A 16,272-nucleotide genomic window follows, 5' to 3' on the forward strand; every position below is an offset into this window, starting at 1 on the left:
TGACCATGTACAACAGTGCCGAGATAGAGCTAGTTCAACCAATCATATACATTCAGGTCAAAGGAGCTTGCAAAGAAAAGCGTCTGGACTTCTTTAAGTTACTTGAAGACGTTTCACCTCTCATCCGAGAAGCTTCTTCAGTTCTAAGGTCAAATGGTGGAGAGTCCCAGATATAAACCTAGTGGGAGTATCCTCCCACAGAGGGACAAAAGGACCCCCTGATGATCCTCTAATCGCCTGAGCCAAGGTGTGAAACTGGGTGTGGGTCCCAATCAGCCAGAGTTTCGGGTGAGTTCATTGTGAAACCTGGCCCCACCTTATCATGCGAATTCCTGAGATCATATACATTCAGGTACTTCACTTCTGTGGTTTCCAGTCTATGGGTCAGGCTGTAGGATTAAAAGGACTGTAGAACGATTAATGGAAGAAGAAAGTAGATCAAAGCTCAGCAGCACACATTTTTATTCACTTCTGTAACTTTAATCTAAGAAGTCAAAAACTAGTGTGGCTGGGAAAATGATCTAATCTCCAACAGTGCATTAGATTTAAGCACCTTAATACAAAACCCTTAATCTGAAGTTCCTCCAAATTGTTCTCCAGTACTTAAATAAATCTCCCATCTCACCTTCTGGTGCTTTAATATAACTGAACACACAAATGCTAAACTTGCCAGAATATTTCAGCATGTCACGCACTCAGTAATCACAGGCCAAGAATCTTCAGAACCTTTTATAAGGAGTCAAACCCAAACAGAGCCCCGTTTGGAGTCCCACTTAGAAACCTTCAGTAATGTGACCACTGGCCAGATGTTTCATATCTCTGATGGAACTACCTTCTGTTCATAATAAAAATAAATCTGTGAATCAGAAAATCTCTCTATTATTTCCAAATTCCATCGCTGTTAATTAGCCTGCCTGCAGTCCCCAATGCATTTACCATTGCATTGGGGATTGGCAAGGGGGGGGGGGGTTGTATCTTTACTTTACAATTTTCTTTGAGCTAACATTTTAATAAAACTTCCAGCAAATTTCCTCCAATCATGTAAAGATTCAAAACCAAATTTGTGGCACAATAAAGGCATCATTCCCTGTTGTGCTAATGAGTGCTGGAGAATAAAAAAAAAAGCTTATCTATGCATGCAAATGGAAAGTTGTAGAAGGAGTAGAAGCATTTCTACAGCAGATAAAGAGCTCAAGGCAAAGCAAACCCCAGATAGTAATACCTCCATCTTTATCTCACCTCTCACACCCCCCGCCAGATCCCACACCCTAACTAGGGAGTGTTTTACCATGGCAACTGTCACGTTCCACCTAACGTGCTCCCAGGGTTCATACACGGCATGCACGTAGTTACTGAATTGAATGATTAGATTTGGTTCAAAATATTAGGTATTCCCTCTGTAGGTACACATTGAGCTATGATAAATGAACCCGCCCTTAAAATAGGGGTGAATAGTGTTTTTCTATATGAATAACTTGGTTTTGGAACTAGTGCTTTCATCAGTGCTGCTTGAGGAGTCCCTACACCTGAAAAAGATGTGGTGTACATTATGTATTCCTGCATACATCCTGCACTACATGACTCCCACCAGAGTCATTTACAGCTTAACAAGCTTTTGCACCAATTTTGAACTTGGAATTCAACGAGTTTCTACACGAGGAGCAAGAGACAGCTAAACCCCCCAGGAAGACTAATTTTCTCCTGAAAAACAGTCTGTTTTGAAGGGATGCAGACAAACTGTCAGGGATTAAAGACAAACCACAGCAGGCAACCCGCTCGATCACAGTCCAGCCATAATTTGACACTGTGAATTTGATGTTCGGCGTGTATGTGGCATATCTAATAAAAAATTACATCTCAGCTCTCCATATCCCGCAATCTAGCTAAGCGTGAGAAAGAGGAATAGAGCCCGTTTAATAAGTCAGATAACATGACATCAGCTGACATATCGTGGCATTAAATTCCAAACCATTGCACATAAATCCAAAGTATATGAGATTCAGAGGATTGTAGAGATGGCGAGCATTCGATTTATTACTATGCGGCGAGATAAAGTTCCAAGCTTTTTTTTATTTATTTTTTTTAATAAATGACAGGAGATACCTTGCATTGGCTGACTGCTTGAATTCTTGCAATTAGCCATGTGTGACAGAGAAAGGTCAAAACTAACAATTAACATTGGTGAGATGGAGGAACATTTGGGAAAATGAGAAACATGTAGTTCTTCTAAAAGTCCTTAAATTGATGAAGTATATAATTGAAAGTTTATACTGCTTAGCGAGAAAGAAAAAGGAGCCTAACTTTTGCAATGTTGCAGTTCATCATATTAGAATATAATTACACTTGTCTTTTGATTCTGGGGGTGAAGAATGTCTAGACCCATCATTGTATGACTGGGCTGCACAGCTTAAGTCTATTATACCTTTATTTTTTTAAATTTCATGTGCAATCTTAAGGTCAAAAACTACCACTCCCCACATATTTAGACACAGTGAAAAGGCCGCAAATGCAGTGAAGGCAGAAAATATTTTAAAAACCAGGACTCTTTGTCTCAAAGCGGGTAAACAATTTTCTTACCACAGGAAAAAACGCTGCTAAATTTAAACTTTAGCATTTCCAAAGTACTTAAAATGAGTCAAGATGTTATGATGTCCTTCAAAGAACTGAATCGAAAGCATGGGATATCCAAGTTAGAAGATCTTAAAGCAGTTTTTCAAACAGTCATCATAAAGTTTTATATATCTGGACGTAATAAAACAAATGGTGTGGTCTTTAGCAAATCTGAAAATGACTCAGATTCAACCTCGGCTGAATTACAAAACACGACAGAAGCAATTGTTGCTGCTCATCAATCTTTTTTAACCTTTCCAAAGAATTTGAAGTCCATCATTCTACAGTGAGAAAGATTATTCATAAGTGGGAAAAAAATTAAAGGCAGTTTTCACAGGTGTGGACGTCCCAGCAAGGTCGCCACCAATCGCAGGCGTTGTTTTAGAATCTGCTCACTAGAACATTTTGAAACTGAAATGTCAGCAGAAGATTGGACGCCTACTTATGTCACAGAGTTCATACCGCAGACTGACATACCTGGGTAAAGTGAACATATGCTCCTGCCAAATGATATGTGCACTAAATGAGACTACTGCTTTTGCAGTGCAGGACATTTTGGCAAGAGGTCAGAGCAACATGTGAAAATTATTTTAAAAGAAATTCCCCTGGACCCAAACCTTTGTGCGCGGCTTATCCAGCCTTTTGTATGTGTAACTGTGAAGAAAAATGAACCCACTGCATTAAACACCAAAAACCTAAATGCATTATTTGGGGACAATAAAATCCCTAATCCCATTGGACAAGACAATGAATGGCAAATGAAAGAATAACATATATTCTGAATAACAAATCAAAAATATTCAAGGAATATTTTTTGAAATATGTGAAAGATCTGGCAGAAAATTAGCCATAAAAGCTGTTGTAGACGATAATCAGTTTTTTCCTTCAACAAACACTTGAATATATGTCGCGTGCATTATTCCCCTACTGTATGTTTTTAAAAGAAAAATAGTATTTGTGTGTGTTTTGAGTCCAGCTGGGTGTAGAAAGGGTGTGGGCCATCACTTGACAGAGGCAATCAGGTTGGACAGAGATAAGAAGAAAAAAAAAGTACAGTCTGGTCCACCCCAGATGTCATCACAATATGTTAATGAGCCAGAGTGGGGCCTTTAAGTGCTGGAACCCAACACGGGGACCAGTAAGGAGACCAGACGATGACACACACTGAAGGCAAAGAGGCGAGTATGTGACAGAGATGTGGTAACTGAGGCCTGGAGGCTCTGCGACAGGATCCCTTTCTTTTAATTTAAATACAAAACAGATTTCATATTACAAACATTTTAATTGGTTGTTCTACTCTAACAGTTATCCTCCTTGTTCTTGCAGATTACAAACTACAGGGACTCCCTGCTCATGGTTCTGTCTTGTGCCCTGGACAGGATATCATCTTATACTGTAAGTTTAAAAAAGAGACACTACAGTATAGATGATGTACTATCCAGGGTTTCATTCCCCCTCCGCTGCTATCAGCACACCAACACTGTAACTGAGCCTGAACACTCTGAGGGAGGCTGTCAAACCGTTACCATTACTGAGTTTTAGTAATGGTAAGGGTTCTACAGCCTTCTCTCAATGTCATCTAGACCGGGATGTGTCACTCACAAGCTCCTGGCGGGTATTTCCCTTTTTTTTTTTTTTTTTTTTAAATAGGTGCATATGAAATAAAGCAGATGGTTCTTAAATAAGCTTCTCATTGTTTTTTGTTCATCTCGGTGCAGCATATCAGCACTTTAAACTGATTGTGTTTGAGGAATTGCTTTCCTTCCCTGGCCGACGTGCATCGGTTTAAATATTTCCCAACTGCTGTCGGCTTGTCAAAGTGGCGATCTCTGCTGTGCAACGGGCTTGTCTAATCACTGGGAAGCAGCCGTTTTTGAGAGTAGGGGGAGCTTGAGGGGCTGACACAGCTTCTGAGAGACATTCGAGGCCTCTCCCTCCCTCCCCTGCTTAAGGCCACTAGCTGGTTATTCATCAAGATGCCCCGAATAGAGTAACCGTCAAGTTAACTCACAGGCAGCAGGAATGAATCTAATCACCATTATCTGACCCATTTTAGCATCAGGTTAGTGCTCCATTTTGCCATCCATTAGGGAGACAATTCAGCCCTCAGGGGCAAAGCTGGGCTTTATAAGAGCCAAAAAAGCAGAAGGAGGGAGAAGTGGGAAGCAGAGAAGGGAGGTGAGAGGGGGGGAGAAAAAGGAAGAAAGAAGTAGAACAAAAAAGTGATAGTTGCAGGGATGGATGGCCACACTTCAAAGGCAGTGGAGGAGGCTAAAGTGATGTGGGAGTGGAGGGAACAGGGTTGGATGGTACATCAGGGACATTTGAGTGAACATGACTGCGCAGGTCCTGCTTCAGTTTATCTACAGCCCGTGTTTGCACGAGGCGCCCGCCAAGTAAAAAGCTCTGAGAGCCAAAGATAAACCATCGGCTTTTTCACAGCTCGCCAAACCTGCTCAGCCATGAGCACACTGTCAAACTTGTGTCAAAACACTCATTTGATGGGAGTCTATGTCATGTTTGTTACTGAAAATATATCACTGCTTAATAACAATAATAATAAAAAAATAATAATAATTCGGGTGGGGGTGGGGGCTCTGTGGCTTGTGGAAGCTGCATTTAATCAACACTTTGGTTTTTTGCAGAAAAACCAAGGTGCTCTTTGCACTTCAACATCAATCTATGAACCGCATTCTGTAACATCTCTATGTAAAAGCTTTAATAATGCACGGGATGAATGGAGGCTGCAAAAGTCACAATTTATAGTAGAATTCCTTTTCTTCAGAGAGGTGTCAGGTCAAAGGAGTTCTGGGTCTGAGAAGATTTTATATGTTAAGTTACAGCGCCATATCAAACTCATGATGAGAGGTCTGTCCTTTTCTCTTCCTATTGCAAGTCCTTCATCCATTTTCACTTTTTCAGCTTGACTGAGAGCTTCAACCTGACTTCCCTCAGGTATACTCTGCTCAGGTCTTCGCTCGCTTCTTGTGCGATCCGCGCTACCATCTGTCCAGCTGTGCCGATCACCATCCTCTACGCACACAATAGAAACAGAAACATCAGCATCAGGCACCACTGAGCACATGAAAGGTTTTATTTCATTTACGGAAGAATAGTTTCCTTCAGGAAAAGTTTAGACGAGCATCATAACCTCAGCGTCATATCAAAACTGCAGGAAAATGAACTTGTCAAAGATGAAACATTTGTGATTCAAGATGCTGATTATTCATATCTTTATATCGTTACCTCATTTGATTAAAACCTCTATAAATCAGTCAGTGTCCTTTATATCTCTGGTCTTTGGTTTCACCCATGTATGGTTGCATGCATGGGTAAAAAGTAGCTTTGTGTCAGGAAAAACACTAAATTCAGTGTTTATTGGTCAGTTACTGATTCGAGTTCTACCTCTACATTTCTTGAATCATTCCTGTGTGACATGCAAACTGTGAAGAACAGCGATGATCTTCATAACTTTTCTTGGAGGTCACCGACCTTGAAACATTTTCAGCACAACAGACGTAGCTTCAAATATTCCCTGTCGTTAAAAATGCATGGCTTAGAAAGGCTGCTCTAATATTTATGAGTTAAAAACATAAGGAAAAAGAATTTTTGGAGATACGTGGCAAACAAATACCAGAAGCCATCAGAGAGGCTACAGGTGTCAGTAAGAGAGGTAAAGATTTCACTTCTTTCAGCCCAGCATGCACTGACACTTCAGAATGGCAGCCTATCATTAAATTACATGTCCACACACAGAAGTAGAAATAAAGAGTTGATCCTAGTAGTGGGCAGCACGACTGCAATCACCCCTTTGACCCAAAGTTGGATAAAGTGTTAAGAAAACAGATGGATGGCTGTCCTGGCTATGTGATTATATGGATACTGCAGTAGATGTGGTCACACTACTGAACACAAAAGTACTTTCAAGGAATTGACTTCCCATCAATACTCAAAATATGCAACTCTTGCTAAAGCATGCGGAAGTAATTAAAAGTTATTTACACAGCGCCAAATCCCAACATCAGTTGCCTCAAGGTGCTTTATATTGTAAGGTAGACCCTACAATAACGCATACAGAGGAAAACCCAACAATCATTTGAGCCCCTATGAGCAAGCACTGTGGCGAAAGTGGGAAGAAAAAACTCTGTTAACAGGAAGAAACCTCAAAGCATGCCAACTGGATTCAACACTTTGACTAAACCACTCCAAAACCTTCTTTTTTTTTGCTTTTTTTTTTGCTTTTTGAGACATTTAGAGGTGAACTATGGCAAGTTATCCAGCTGCTGAAGCAGAACAGTGGCCCCAGACGCATCACACTACCACCAGCATGTTTGATTGTTGGTGTGAGGTTCTTTTTATGAAATACTGTACTAGTTTTACACTAGATGTTTCTGGGAATAAAAAAAAAAAAAAAAAAAAAAAAAAAAAGAGTGATTTCAAACAACTACATGGACATACAGCACGTTTACGGTTGTCTCATTTGGTATGCAGGCCAAGTACAGCACTTCACTAACACAGATGCACGTGATAAAAGCCCAATAAAGGGTGAGAATGCTTACCATGTGGGTTTCTTTCTTTGTGTAAAGTTTCACAGAAATATCCAGCACTCCATCTTCTCCATCTTGCCAGAGTTCAACAGACTAAAAAATAGAGACATTTTGATCTTAGAAATGTATTCTTCACACATTAGGCAAATAAAGTTTTTAAAAATGGCAGCAGAGTCAAAGCAAGAGCAGATAATATATTCTGTGCGGAGAGAAACTCATGTCGCATAACTCCAAGAGCTGCTAATAACTAATCAAGCCCACAGTACGCCTTTGACATGGTTGTGCGATTCTGTAATGACAGATTTTATAATGGTGTATTCAAAAATGACCCTTGGGTTTCTTTAGAAGCAGCAACAAACAGCTGCATCAAGCACATGTCAACATGTAGAATGGAAGCAAGTATGAAGCTCTTTAAATAGGCTTTAATCAGTGCAGCCAGATGTGACGAGTGCAGTTTGCTGTCAGCTTACGGTCACATGTGACTTCAGAGAGTTCACTGGTTCATTAGTCACCTGTGTCATTGAATAGGGCACTTCCTGGGGCAGATACTCCAGAAGCTTCTCTCTGATGATGTTAGTGCAGACCTCCTCTGGACTTTGGTCAGTCAGGACTTCACTGTGATATTGCCATGATCCTGGCTTGGCAGCAACCATGAAGTAGCTCTTTAAGAACAGAAAAACAGAACACAGTTATACCACATGAACATTACAGTGCATCTTGATGTGGTCATATAACATTTACCTTCAGAGTGTCCACGTCCTCTCTATCCACTGACGACAGCATGAACACGTCCTTGAAGTGAGGCCAGCCCTGCTGGTTTCTCAGTGTCTTCAGCTGTTCTTTGCTCAGCGCAGAGGTCGGCTCACTCCCATCCTCAGGTTCTGCGTTTTCCTCACCCTCTGAAGCCCTTTCTGATCTTTTCTCTGCCCACGGGGGCTTGATCACTGGCCTGATCCGCATTTTGCATCCATTCACCACTCCACACGTCAACTGAGCCGTGATATCCAGCAGTCTATCTTTAGCCTTCATGAGGTCCACCTTAAAATAAAATAAAATATGCAAACATTATCGCCTTTTCATGCAGGAACTATTTTCTTTATACTATCACGGTGATGGAAACTGTAAAGGCAGCCACATGCACACTTGCTCTGTTTGGCAGTTGTAGCTCTGTAGAAAGAAAGTAGTAGTTCCTACATCCAACTCCGACAACACTTGAAAAGTCAATTAAAACCTTTAATTCTTGCAGTAAGAGAGCGTTTTATCGATTGTTTAATTAAGCAATCGGGTAAAAATACTTTTGAGCAATAATAAATACTCAAAAGAGAAAAACATAGCTCTTTTAAAATGAACTGCTCATTGGTTTCTATTTTAGACTGAAGTGTTTTAATACTTGCATACAGTATCTATAAAAAAGCAAAGCATTTAGGTATTTACCTGCCATATTAAAAACAATCTTAGATGCAAAAATAAATAATCATAACTACAGTAATGTCAAATAAAATTAGGTATAGATGCAAGCTCACTCTTTCTTCTTAGAAGGCTTAGTTACACAAGCAGGAGGTAAACAGTTGACAGTTTTTGTGTGTGCATATATTATATATTATATAATCTGCAAAACAGTGTTACTAAAGTCTTGAAATAAATATGGTCTCGTACACCCCATGCCCCCCTTTAGACTCACCCCTGCTTATGTGCACTTTAACTTCTGTAGCTTTGCTTCAGATATTCTCTGTGTAAAACAATCAGCGGTGGATGAGAGCAGCTACAAAGCTCGCTTTTCTTCACATTGGAGCTTGTTGAACAGGCGGTTTGGTTAAGGACTCAAGCCAGCTTTTTCCCAGTAAAGGACTTTATGGCAATTACAGTAACAAGCGCTGCTATTCTGTACACTAGAAAACCCTTTTCTTTCACTCCACCTGAGCTCACGGTCTCCGTAACAGCTCCACCTCTTTGCTCTAACTGAGCGCTACAGAGTCGTGGATTACACAAAGCACCAAACAAAAAACTTTGCATTGAGGATTTTCTATTATCGAGTGATTTGAATTAATCACTGCAGTGGAATTCACTGCAATGAATCCCATATTATTCCTTACTGTGGACAAACCTAATGAAAGGAACAAAGCTGTAACATAAACACATATTGGCAGCAACATTGTACTTAATGACCTTTCCCTGCTGCTGTAAATTCTTGTATTTTCTTTTTTTTTTAATCATCCTGTGGGGTTTGGGATGGAAGGCCACTGACATGATTCTGAAACTAGAAGCTACTGTGAGATGAACTGATTTTGGGCTCTTTATTTGGTTTGGTGACAGTGACACAAACACTGAATGATGCCAGCTTTAGCTTTTAGCTTCAATAATAATAATGAATTAGGATGTTATAGGCAAAAAAGTGCTTCTTGTAAAGTGTACAGTACATTAACTGCTACTATCCCTGCAAATACTGCTTGTTTTAAATAGTTATAAACAAGCATGTGAGGTGGTATAACTACAGTTATTACTAAGTACTTGTCAAGAGGTTACAATATGAGGCATTCATACAAGAGAAAGGCTAGACTACATTACTACATAAGCTTTTATCAATCAGATTTCTTCCTGCCTTGTAGTTTCTGCTTTTATGAATCATGCGAAACATGCACATTTTACTCCAGCAAAAAGTACCTTATTCAGGACTAGGACTGCCGGAATATCCGGGTGCTGGGCCAGGCATTTCAGCACCTCAAAGTCGAGCCTGCTGCACATCCATTTGTCTGCCACATCCACCATGACTACCACTGGAAATGCAATTATAAGCATTTAAAAGGGAGCACTGCGCACCACTGTTCACATTAGATCAGCACAAAGAATAATAATAAAAAAATAGAGACCGCTCAATTGCGGTTAATAAATGACCCAGAGTGAATATATCATACTTAGGTCAGCTTCTTTGACCGTGTTCCAGGGATCCACAAGTAAAGACTTCTCCAGCTGGTGTCTTTGAAGACAGAATTTATTCATGTATTACACAGCAGAATAAAACCAGAGGGAGACAGACTTGAGTAATATCTAAATGGGAAAAGCACCTTTTGACCTTTGATGGAGTAGTAAGACCAGGAGTATCAAGCAAGATCTACAAAAAACAAACAATTTATTGACAAAGGGATATAACTTCTGAGCAACATTCCTGGATTAAAACAGAAAGGAAGCAAAAAGGTTCGTACTATCTGTGTGTCTTCCTCTGTTAGGACGCCCAGTGCACGTGACCGTGTAGTGTGTACTTTCTTGGACACAGCAAACACCTTTAAGACAAGATTACAGATTTTAGAAGGTGAGAAATAAGACAAATATTTTACAGAGTAAAGATTTTTTAAAAACAAAAACAAAAACCTTTCTGCCAAGGAGCTGATTGGACAATGTGGATTTCCCAGCATTTGGGGCACCTATTATAGCCACTTTCAAAACCTTTGAGTTTTCAGGTTGATCTGGATGTTTCATTAACAGAGACAACTGTTCACCTAAAAAGACACAACACTAAACATTAGACAGACCATAAACACGACAGAAGGATGACATGTGCAATTTTTGGAAAAAGGCTGAGTTGGAATGATCAGGCAAATTTAGAGATGTAAATCTCTGAGGCAGTGGTCTGGTTACCGCTGTCTGGCGGAACTGAGGCTGGAAGGCGATAAATGTTGCCGTCTGCCTCTGCTGCTTTGCCTTTCATCAGTCTGCTGAGAAATGCCTCTGATGTAATAAAACAAGCAGGAGTGAAGATAAATCCGTTCCCCCCTCCACGGCTGCAGGCAGCATTTCCTGTAAAGACATCAAAATCTCCATCACTTCACTGCCAGCTGGCCCGCAAGCTGACTGACTGATTATTCTTACTGGGATGTTAATATGACACAGAATAGTGACGCATTCAGATTTTCTTTGTCCAAACCCTCTCCTGCCCTGCCTCCCCCCCACCCAAAAAAAAAAACAGTTCACAAAATAAACCATACATCATCACATACAGTGGGGCAAAAAAGTATTTAGTCAGCCACCGATTGTGCAAGCCACCTAAAATGATGACAGAGGTCAGTAATTTGCACCAGAGGTACACTTCAACTGTGAGAGACAGAATGTGAAAAAAAAAAATCCATGAATTCACATGGTAGGATTTGTAAAGAATTTATTCGTAAATCAGGGTGGAAAATAAGTATTTGGTCACCTCAAACAAGGAAAATCTCTGGCTCTCACAGACCTGTAACGTCTTCTGTAAGAAGCTTTTCTGTCCCCCACTCGTTACCTGTATGAATGGCACCTGTTTGAACTCATCATCTGTATAAAAGACACCTGTCCACAGCCTCAAACAGTCAGACTCCAAACTCCGCCATGGCCAAGACCAAAGAGCTTTCGAAGGACACCAGGAAAAGTATTGTAGACCTGCACCAGACTGGGAAGAGTGAATCTACAATAGGCAAGCAGCTTGGTGTGAAAAAATCAACTGTGGGAGCAATCATCAGAAAATGGAAGACATACAAGACCACTGATAATCTCCCTCGATCTGGGGCTCCACGCAAGATCTCATCCCGTGGGGTCAAAATGATCATGAGAACGGTGAGCAAAGATCCCAGAACCACACGGGGGGACCTGGTGAATGACCTGCAGAGAGCTGGGACCAAAGTAACAAAGGTCACCATCAGTAACACACTACAACGGCAGGGAATCAAATCCCGCAGTGCCAGACGTGTTCCGCTGCTGAAGCCAGTGCATGTCCAGGCCCGTCTGAAGTTTGCCAGAGAGCACATGGATGATACAGCAGAGGATTGGGAGAATGTCATGTGGTCAGATGAAACCAAAGTAGAACTTTTTGGTATAAACTCAACTCGTTGTGTTTGGAGGAAGACGAATACTGAGTTGCATCCCAAGAACACCATACCTACTGTGAAGCATGGGGGTGGAAACATCATGCTATGGGGCTGTTTTTCTGCCAAGGGGACAGGACGACTGATCCGTGTTAAGGACAGAATGAATGGGGCCATGTATCGTGAGATTTTGAGCCAAAACCTCCTTCCATCAGTGAGAACTTTGAAGATGAAACGAGGCTGGGTCTTCCAACATGACAATGATCCAAAACACACCGCCCGGGCAACAAAGGAGTGGCTCCGTAAGAAGCATTTGAAAGTCCTGGAGTGGCCTAGCCCGTCTCCAGACCTCAACCCCATAGAAAATCTGTGGCGGGAGTTGAAAGTCCGTGTTGCTCGGCGACAGCCCCAAAACATCACTGCTCTCGAGAAGATCTGCATGGAGGAATGGGCCAAAATACCAGCTACTGTGTGTGCAAACCTGGTAAAGACCTATAGTAAACGTTTGACCTCTGTTATTGCCAACAAAGGTTATGTTACAAAGTATTGAGTTGTATTTTTGTTATTGACCAAATACTTATTTTCCACCCTGATTTACGAATAAATTCTTTACAAATCCTACCATGTGGATTCATGGATTTTTTTTTTTCACATTCTGTCTCTCACAGTTGAAGTGTACCTCTGGTGCAAATTACTGACCTCTGTCATCATTTTAGGTGGGGGAACTTGCACAATCGGTGGCTGACTAAATACTTTTTTGCCCCACTGTAACTCCAAGATTTTTGTGCTGTCTTACCCCCAAAACTGCAGCTTTTAAAAGTCGTTTTGGATAACAAGCACTTTTATGGAGAAATGTGTTAACAAGCAATTTGTTGTTACTTTTGCAGAGAATTTTGAGCCTTAGTGGAGGTATAAAGTCTCAGGCTGCTCCTGTTAGCACTGTGCAGGAGAGAAATGATTCACTTTATCTAGCAAATATAAATGTAATCAATTTATGATTTAAACTACTTTTAAAATCAGCTTTCCAAAAGTTTAATAAGAAAGGACTTTAATAGTAAGAGGAGGGGGGATTCCTCCTTGAGCTGGACCAAAATCAACAGGATCATCTTCCAGAAACTCACTGCTCTACTCTCACTACATGAGGCCGGGCACTAGGGCAGTAGGGTCTGACAATGTCCGAGGATTTCATCCCGATACCTAATGGCAATCATGGTGCTGTTGCCTAGCCTGTAGAGGTCTTTGTGTCCCTCCATCAATATGGATCCCCAGACCATCACTGACCCAGTACCAAACCGGTTATACTGAACGATGTTACAGGCAGCATAACGTTCTCCACGGCTTCTCCAGACTCTGTCACATATGGTCAGGGTGAATCTGCTCTCATCTCTAAAAAGCAAAGGGCATCAGTGATGACCTGCCAATTCTGGTATTCTGATGGCAAAATCCAATCAGGATCAACATCATAGGGACCAACAGAGGATGTCAGTACTCAGGCCACCTTATGTAGTCTGTTTTTGATTGTGTGGTCAGAGACACTCACACCAGCAGGCTGTAGCAGGTCATTCTGGCGAAGCTCATCCTGTTCCTCCTTACACAAATGGAGCAGATGCCGATCCTGGTGATCGCTTATGGACCTTCTACAGCCCTGTCCAGTTCTCCTAGAGTAGTGGTTCCCCCCCCTGCACAAACACATACTCCAACCACACACGCCCATATTTTGTTTTCAAACTCCATTGCGGTTTATTTCACGCCTCAAACATTTAGTAAACAATTAAGCAAATACTAGTAAACTGCAATAAATTACAGGTAGTAATAAAATACACTACTAACTCTTTTACACTACATCCACACCTGCATGGGTATTTTCGAAAAACGCAGCTGTTTCTGTGCGTTTGGGCCTTTGGTCAACACGTAAACGGTGTTTCGAATCACAGAAAACTGAGATTTTTTAAAACTCTTTTGCGAGGAATACAGAGTTCATCGCGCAACGTCAAAGGTATGTGCCTTTTTTCACATCACGCTGTGTGCCACTGCCACGTTATTGTTTACATGAGATGAATTGCAGAATGGCATATAGAGACAAAATACTGTTAATCTGACTATCTGCAGGTTTTACACGCTTACATACACACACGCAGTTACTGTCCCTCCATTTAGAAAGGCAGAGAGGTCATGGTGTAATTATTTTACGTGTAGTTTTTTTTTCCTGTGTAATAATATTCAACATTGCTATCAACACATTTTTCAAAAAATGCCTCTCTGTGACAAAATGGATTCAAAAACAAAAACAACTGTGGGATACTGTTTGTCTGTGATTTGGACAGGGGGAACAAATTGTGGCCAGATCAGCCTGATATTATTTCTATCCCACTGTAATTTTACTCTATAAAGAGCTAACATCTCCAAAATGTCAGGAGTAGTTAGTCAAGAAGTGTTTGTGAACTAAAAATCGAGAATGTGGGATACTGTTTGTCCAAACCAATTCTGCAGGGGATACCTTACCTTGGCACTTGTTCAGGTGAAGCCAAAGGAAAGATATGCTTCAACATATTTTCTAGTCTTTGGCTTGGAAGGAAGTTGGTTTGGAAACATATTTGGCGATGCTTAATCTCCTGTTTTGCGTTTGTGTGAGAGCCCCGTCAAAAGCCTGTCCATTATGCTAGCAGTGTCCAAGAGTTCTTTTTTTCTTTCATACCACCCCTGCAATGGCTCTGCGCCCCCCCCCCCCCCCCCCAGTTACTCTAGGACAGAGGTTCCCAAAGGGGGTTTGGGAACCTCTGTCCTAGAGTAACTGGTTTTCTCCTGGACTTTCCTCTACACTCTTAAGACGGATTAACAGCCCCTCTACTACCTAACTACAAAGATCAATATCTCAGAAGTTTAACTGACTTGATGGTGTATTCAAAAAAATAAAAATCAGAATTGGTTGGGTCTGGGATGCAAACAGCCTACGTAATTCAAAGTAAATTTTACAAAATGTATCAATTAAAAAAAAATGACAGTGTAAACCAATCAGTGTGAAACAAATACACACTGTCAACTAAGTCTACTCGACACAGTTGACTGCCAGCTGGTTATATTCCTATAGAAGAGGATGGTTGCTCAGCACAAATATATTACAGGGTGTATCAGAAAGAGTCATCCACTTACAAAGCGCTTTAACCTTACAGCTATTTACTGGTAATGATCTAAACATGTACCTTTAGAAAAAAGGGATTCAAGAGTTTTTGTGAGTGCTTGCCAGTAGGTAACAACAGGTAACAACAACAGCAGCTCCAGACACGCTTTCTTGTATGTTATTACTAACTTGACCCCAATCAATTGCAGACTGATGCCAGACTGACTCAGTCTTACAACAACATGGCAGGTTTTAATGACGTGTTGTAGAACGTCTCATTTTTCAGTCAAAAAACATCTGTAGTGAGAAAAGTGTCTGTGAAGGTTCTCAAAGCCACCTCCATAGGACAAGACTCAGCAGTCCATCTGCATCTTAAAGATAAAGGACACTCTTTCAAGGATGCCAATGTTCACATTTTGGACAGAGAAGACAGATGGTTTGAAAGAGGAGTGAAAGAAGCCATTTATGTCCACTGTGAGCGACCATCTTTGAACAGAGGCGGTGGTTTACGACACCAACTGTCTGCCATCTATAATCCAGTTTTGAGTTCTCAGCATGTAAGAAAACCCAGGTAAAGCATTGAGATAATATCATATCGATAACAATAGCTCATCTTTTCCGCCTCAAATTATCAGCCATATTTTCTGTCTGTTCACGGTCCTTTACACGGCGTCTATACAGTTAATCAAAGCAGCAATGTAGATGTCATTATAATGTCTATGGTATTAGCATTCATTCATTCATTCCGAGCTACACTTTTCCCCATTTGGTATTAACCCCGAGCCTCAAATATTTCTCCTTTCAAAAATGAACAAAATAAACGATAAGCAGAAAAATAATGTCTCCACTGACCCGCTGTCAGAAACCATGACGCACTTTCCTGTCGAGCAGACACGGCGAGCCGCCTGGAGAGGACAGCCGAGTCTCTGAAAAAGCGACCACACACTCTGAGAGCCATCTTACTTTGACAAAACAACAGCTGCTGTGTTTTAGCTAATAAGACGTTGTTCGTCTGCGAAGAATTGGGTCACTTGTTTACATTCACATTGCCTGTAAGGTAAAACCATGTTGCTTTAACCAAAGAGAGGTATCTTCCGCTCTGGAGAGGGTCTGTATGAGTGTGCTTGTGAAAGCTACACCGCCCCCTAGCGGCTGCAGGGTCAACTGCATC

The 16,272-nt window shown here is 41.1% G+C and overlaps 1 protein-coding gene across 2 annotated transcripts; it reads right to left on the bottom strand.

The window, feature by feature from the left end:
- Window positions 1-2,050: 2,050 nt before the first annotated feature.
- Window positions 2,051-16,197, bottom strand: eral1 (Era-like 12S mitochondrial rRNA chaperone 1). 2 transcript variants are annotated; one of them, XM_026182078.1, is made up of 11 exons: window positions 15,954-16,197; window positions 10,791-10,949; window positions 10,524-10,651; window positions 10,358-10,435; window positions 10,220-10,266; window positions 10,070-10,131; window positions 9,819-9,931; window positions 7,899-8,195; window positions 7,670-7,819; window positions 7,170-7,250; window positions 2,051-5,643 (listed from the first exon to the last, which is right to left on the bottom strand). In XM_026182078.1, the coding sequence occupies exons 1-11, from the start codon at window positions 16,057-16,059 to the stop codon at window positions 5,521-5,523; spliced, it is 1,344 nt and encodes a 447-aa protein (XP_026037863.1). In that variant the 5' UTR covers window positions 16,060-16,197; the 3' UTR covers window positions 2,051-5,520. The 2 variants fall into 2 exon arrangements, with proteins under 2 accessions (XP_026037863.1, XP_026037864.1); XM_026182079.1 differs by lacking the exon at window positions 15,954-16,197 and adding an exon at window positions 13,524-13,695.
- Window positions 16,198-16,272: the final 75 nt, after the last annotated feature.

Source organism: Astatotilapia calliptera, chromosome 10, assembly GCF_900246225.1.
Source record: "Astatotilapia calliptera chromosome 10, fAstCal1.2, whole genome shotgun sequence".
NCBI lineage: Eukaryota > Metazoa > Chordata > Actinopteri > Cichliformes > Cichlidae > Astatotilapia > Astatotilapia calliptera.

What these genes read in the sequence shown, in the direction of transcription:
- eral1 (XM_026182078.1), bottom strand. Translation starts at nt 16,059, where the DNA reads ATGGCTCTCAGAGTGTGTGGTCGCTTTTTCAGAGACTCGGCTGTCCTC. An exon ending in CAGAGGAAGACACACAGATA is followed by an intron (nt 10,267 to 10,357) that starts GTACGAACCTTT and finishes TGTTTTTTGTAG; the next exon opens with ATCTTGCTTGATACTCCTGG. An exon ending in CAAAGAAAGAAACCCACATG is followed by an intron (nt 5,644 to 7,169) that starts GTAAGCATTCTC and finishes TTGTGTGCGTAG; the next exon opens with AGGATGGTGATCGGCACAGC.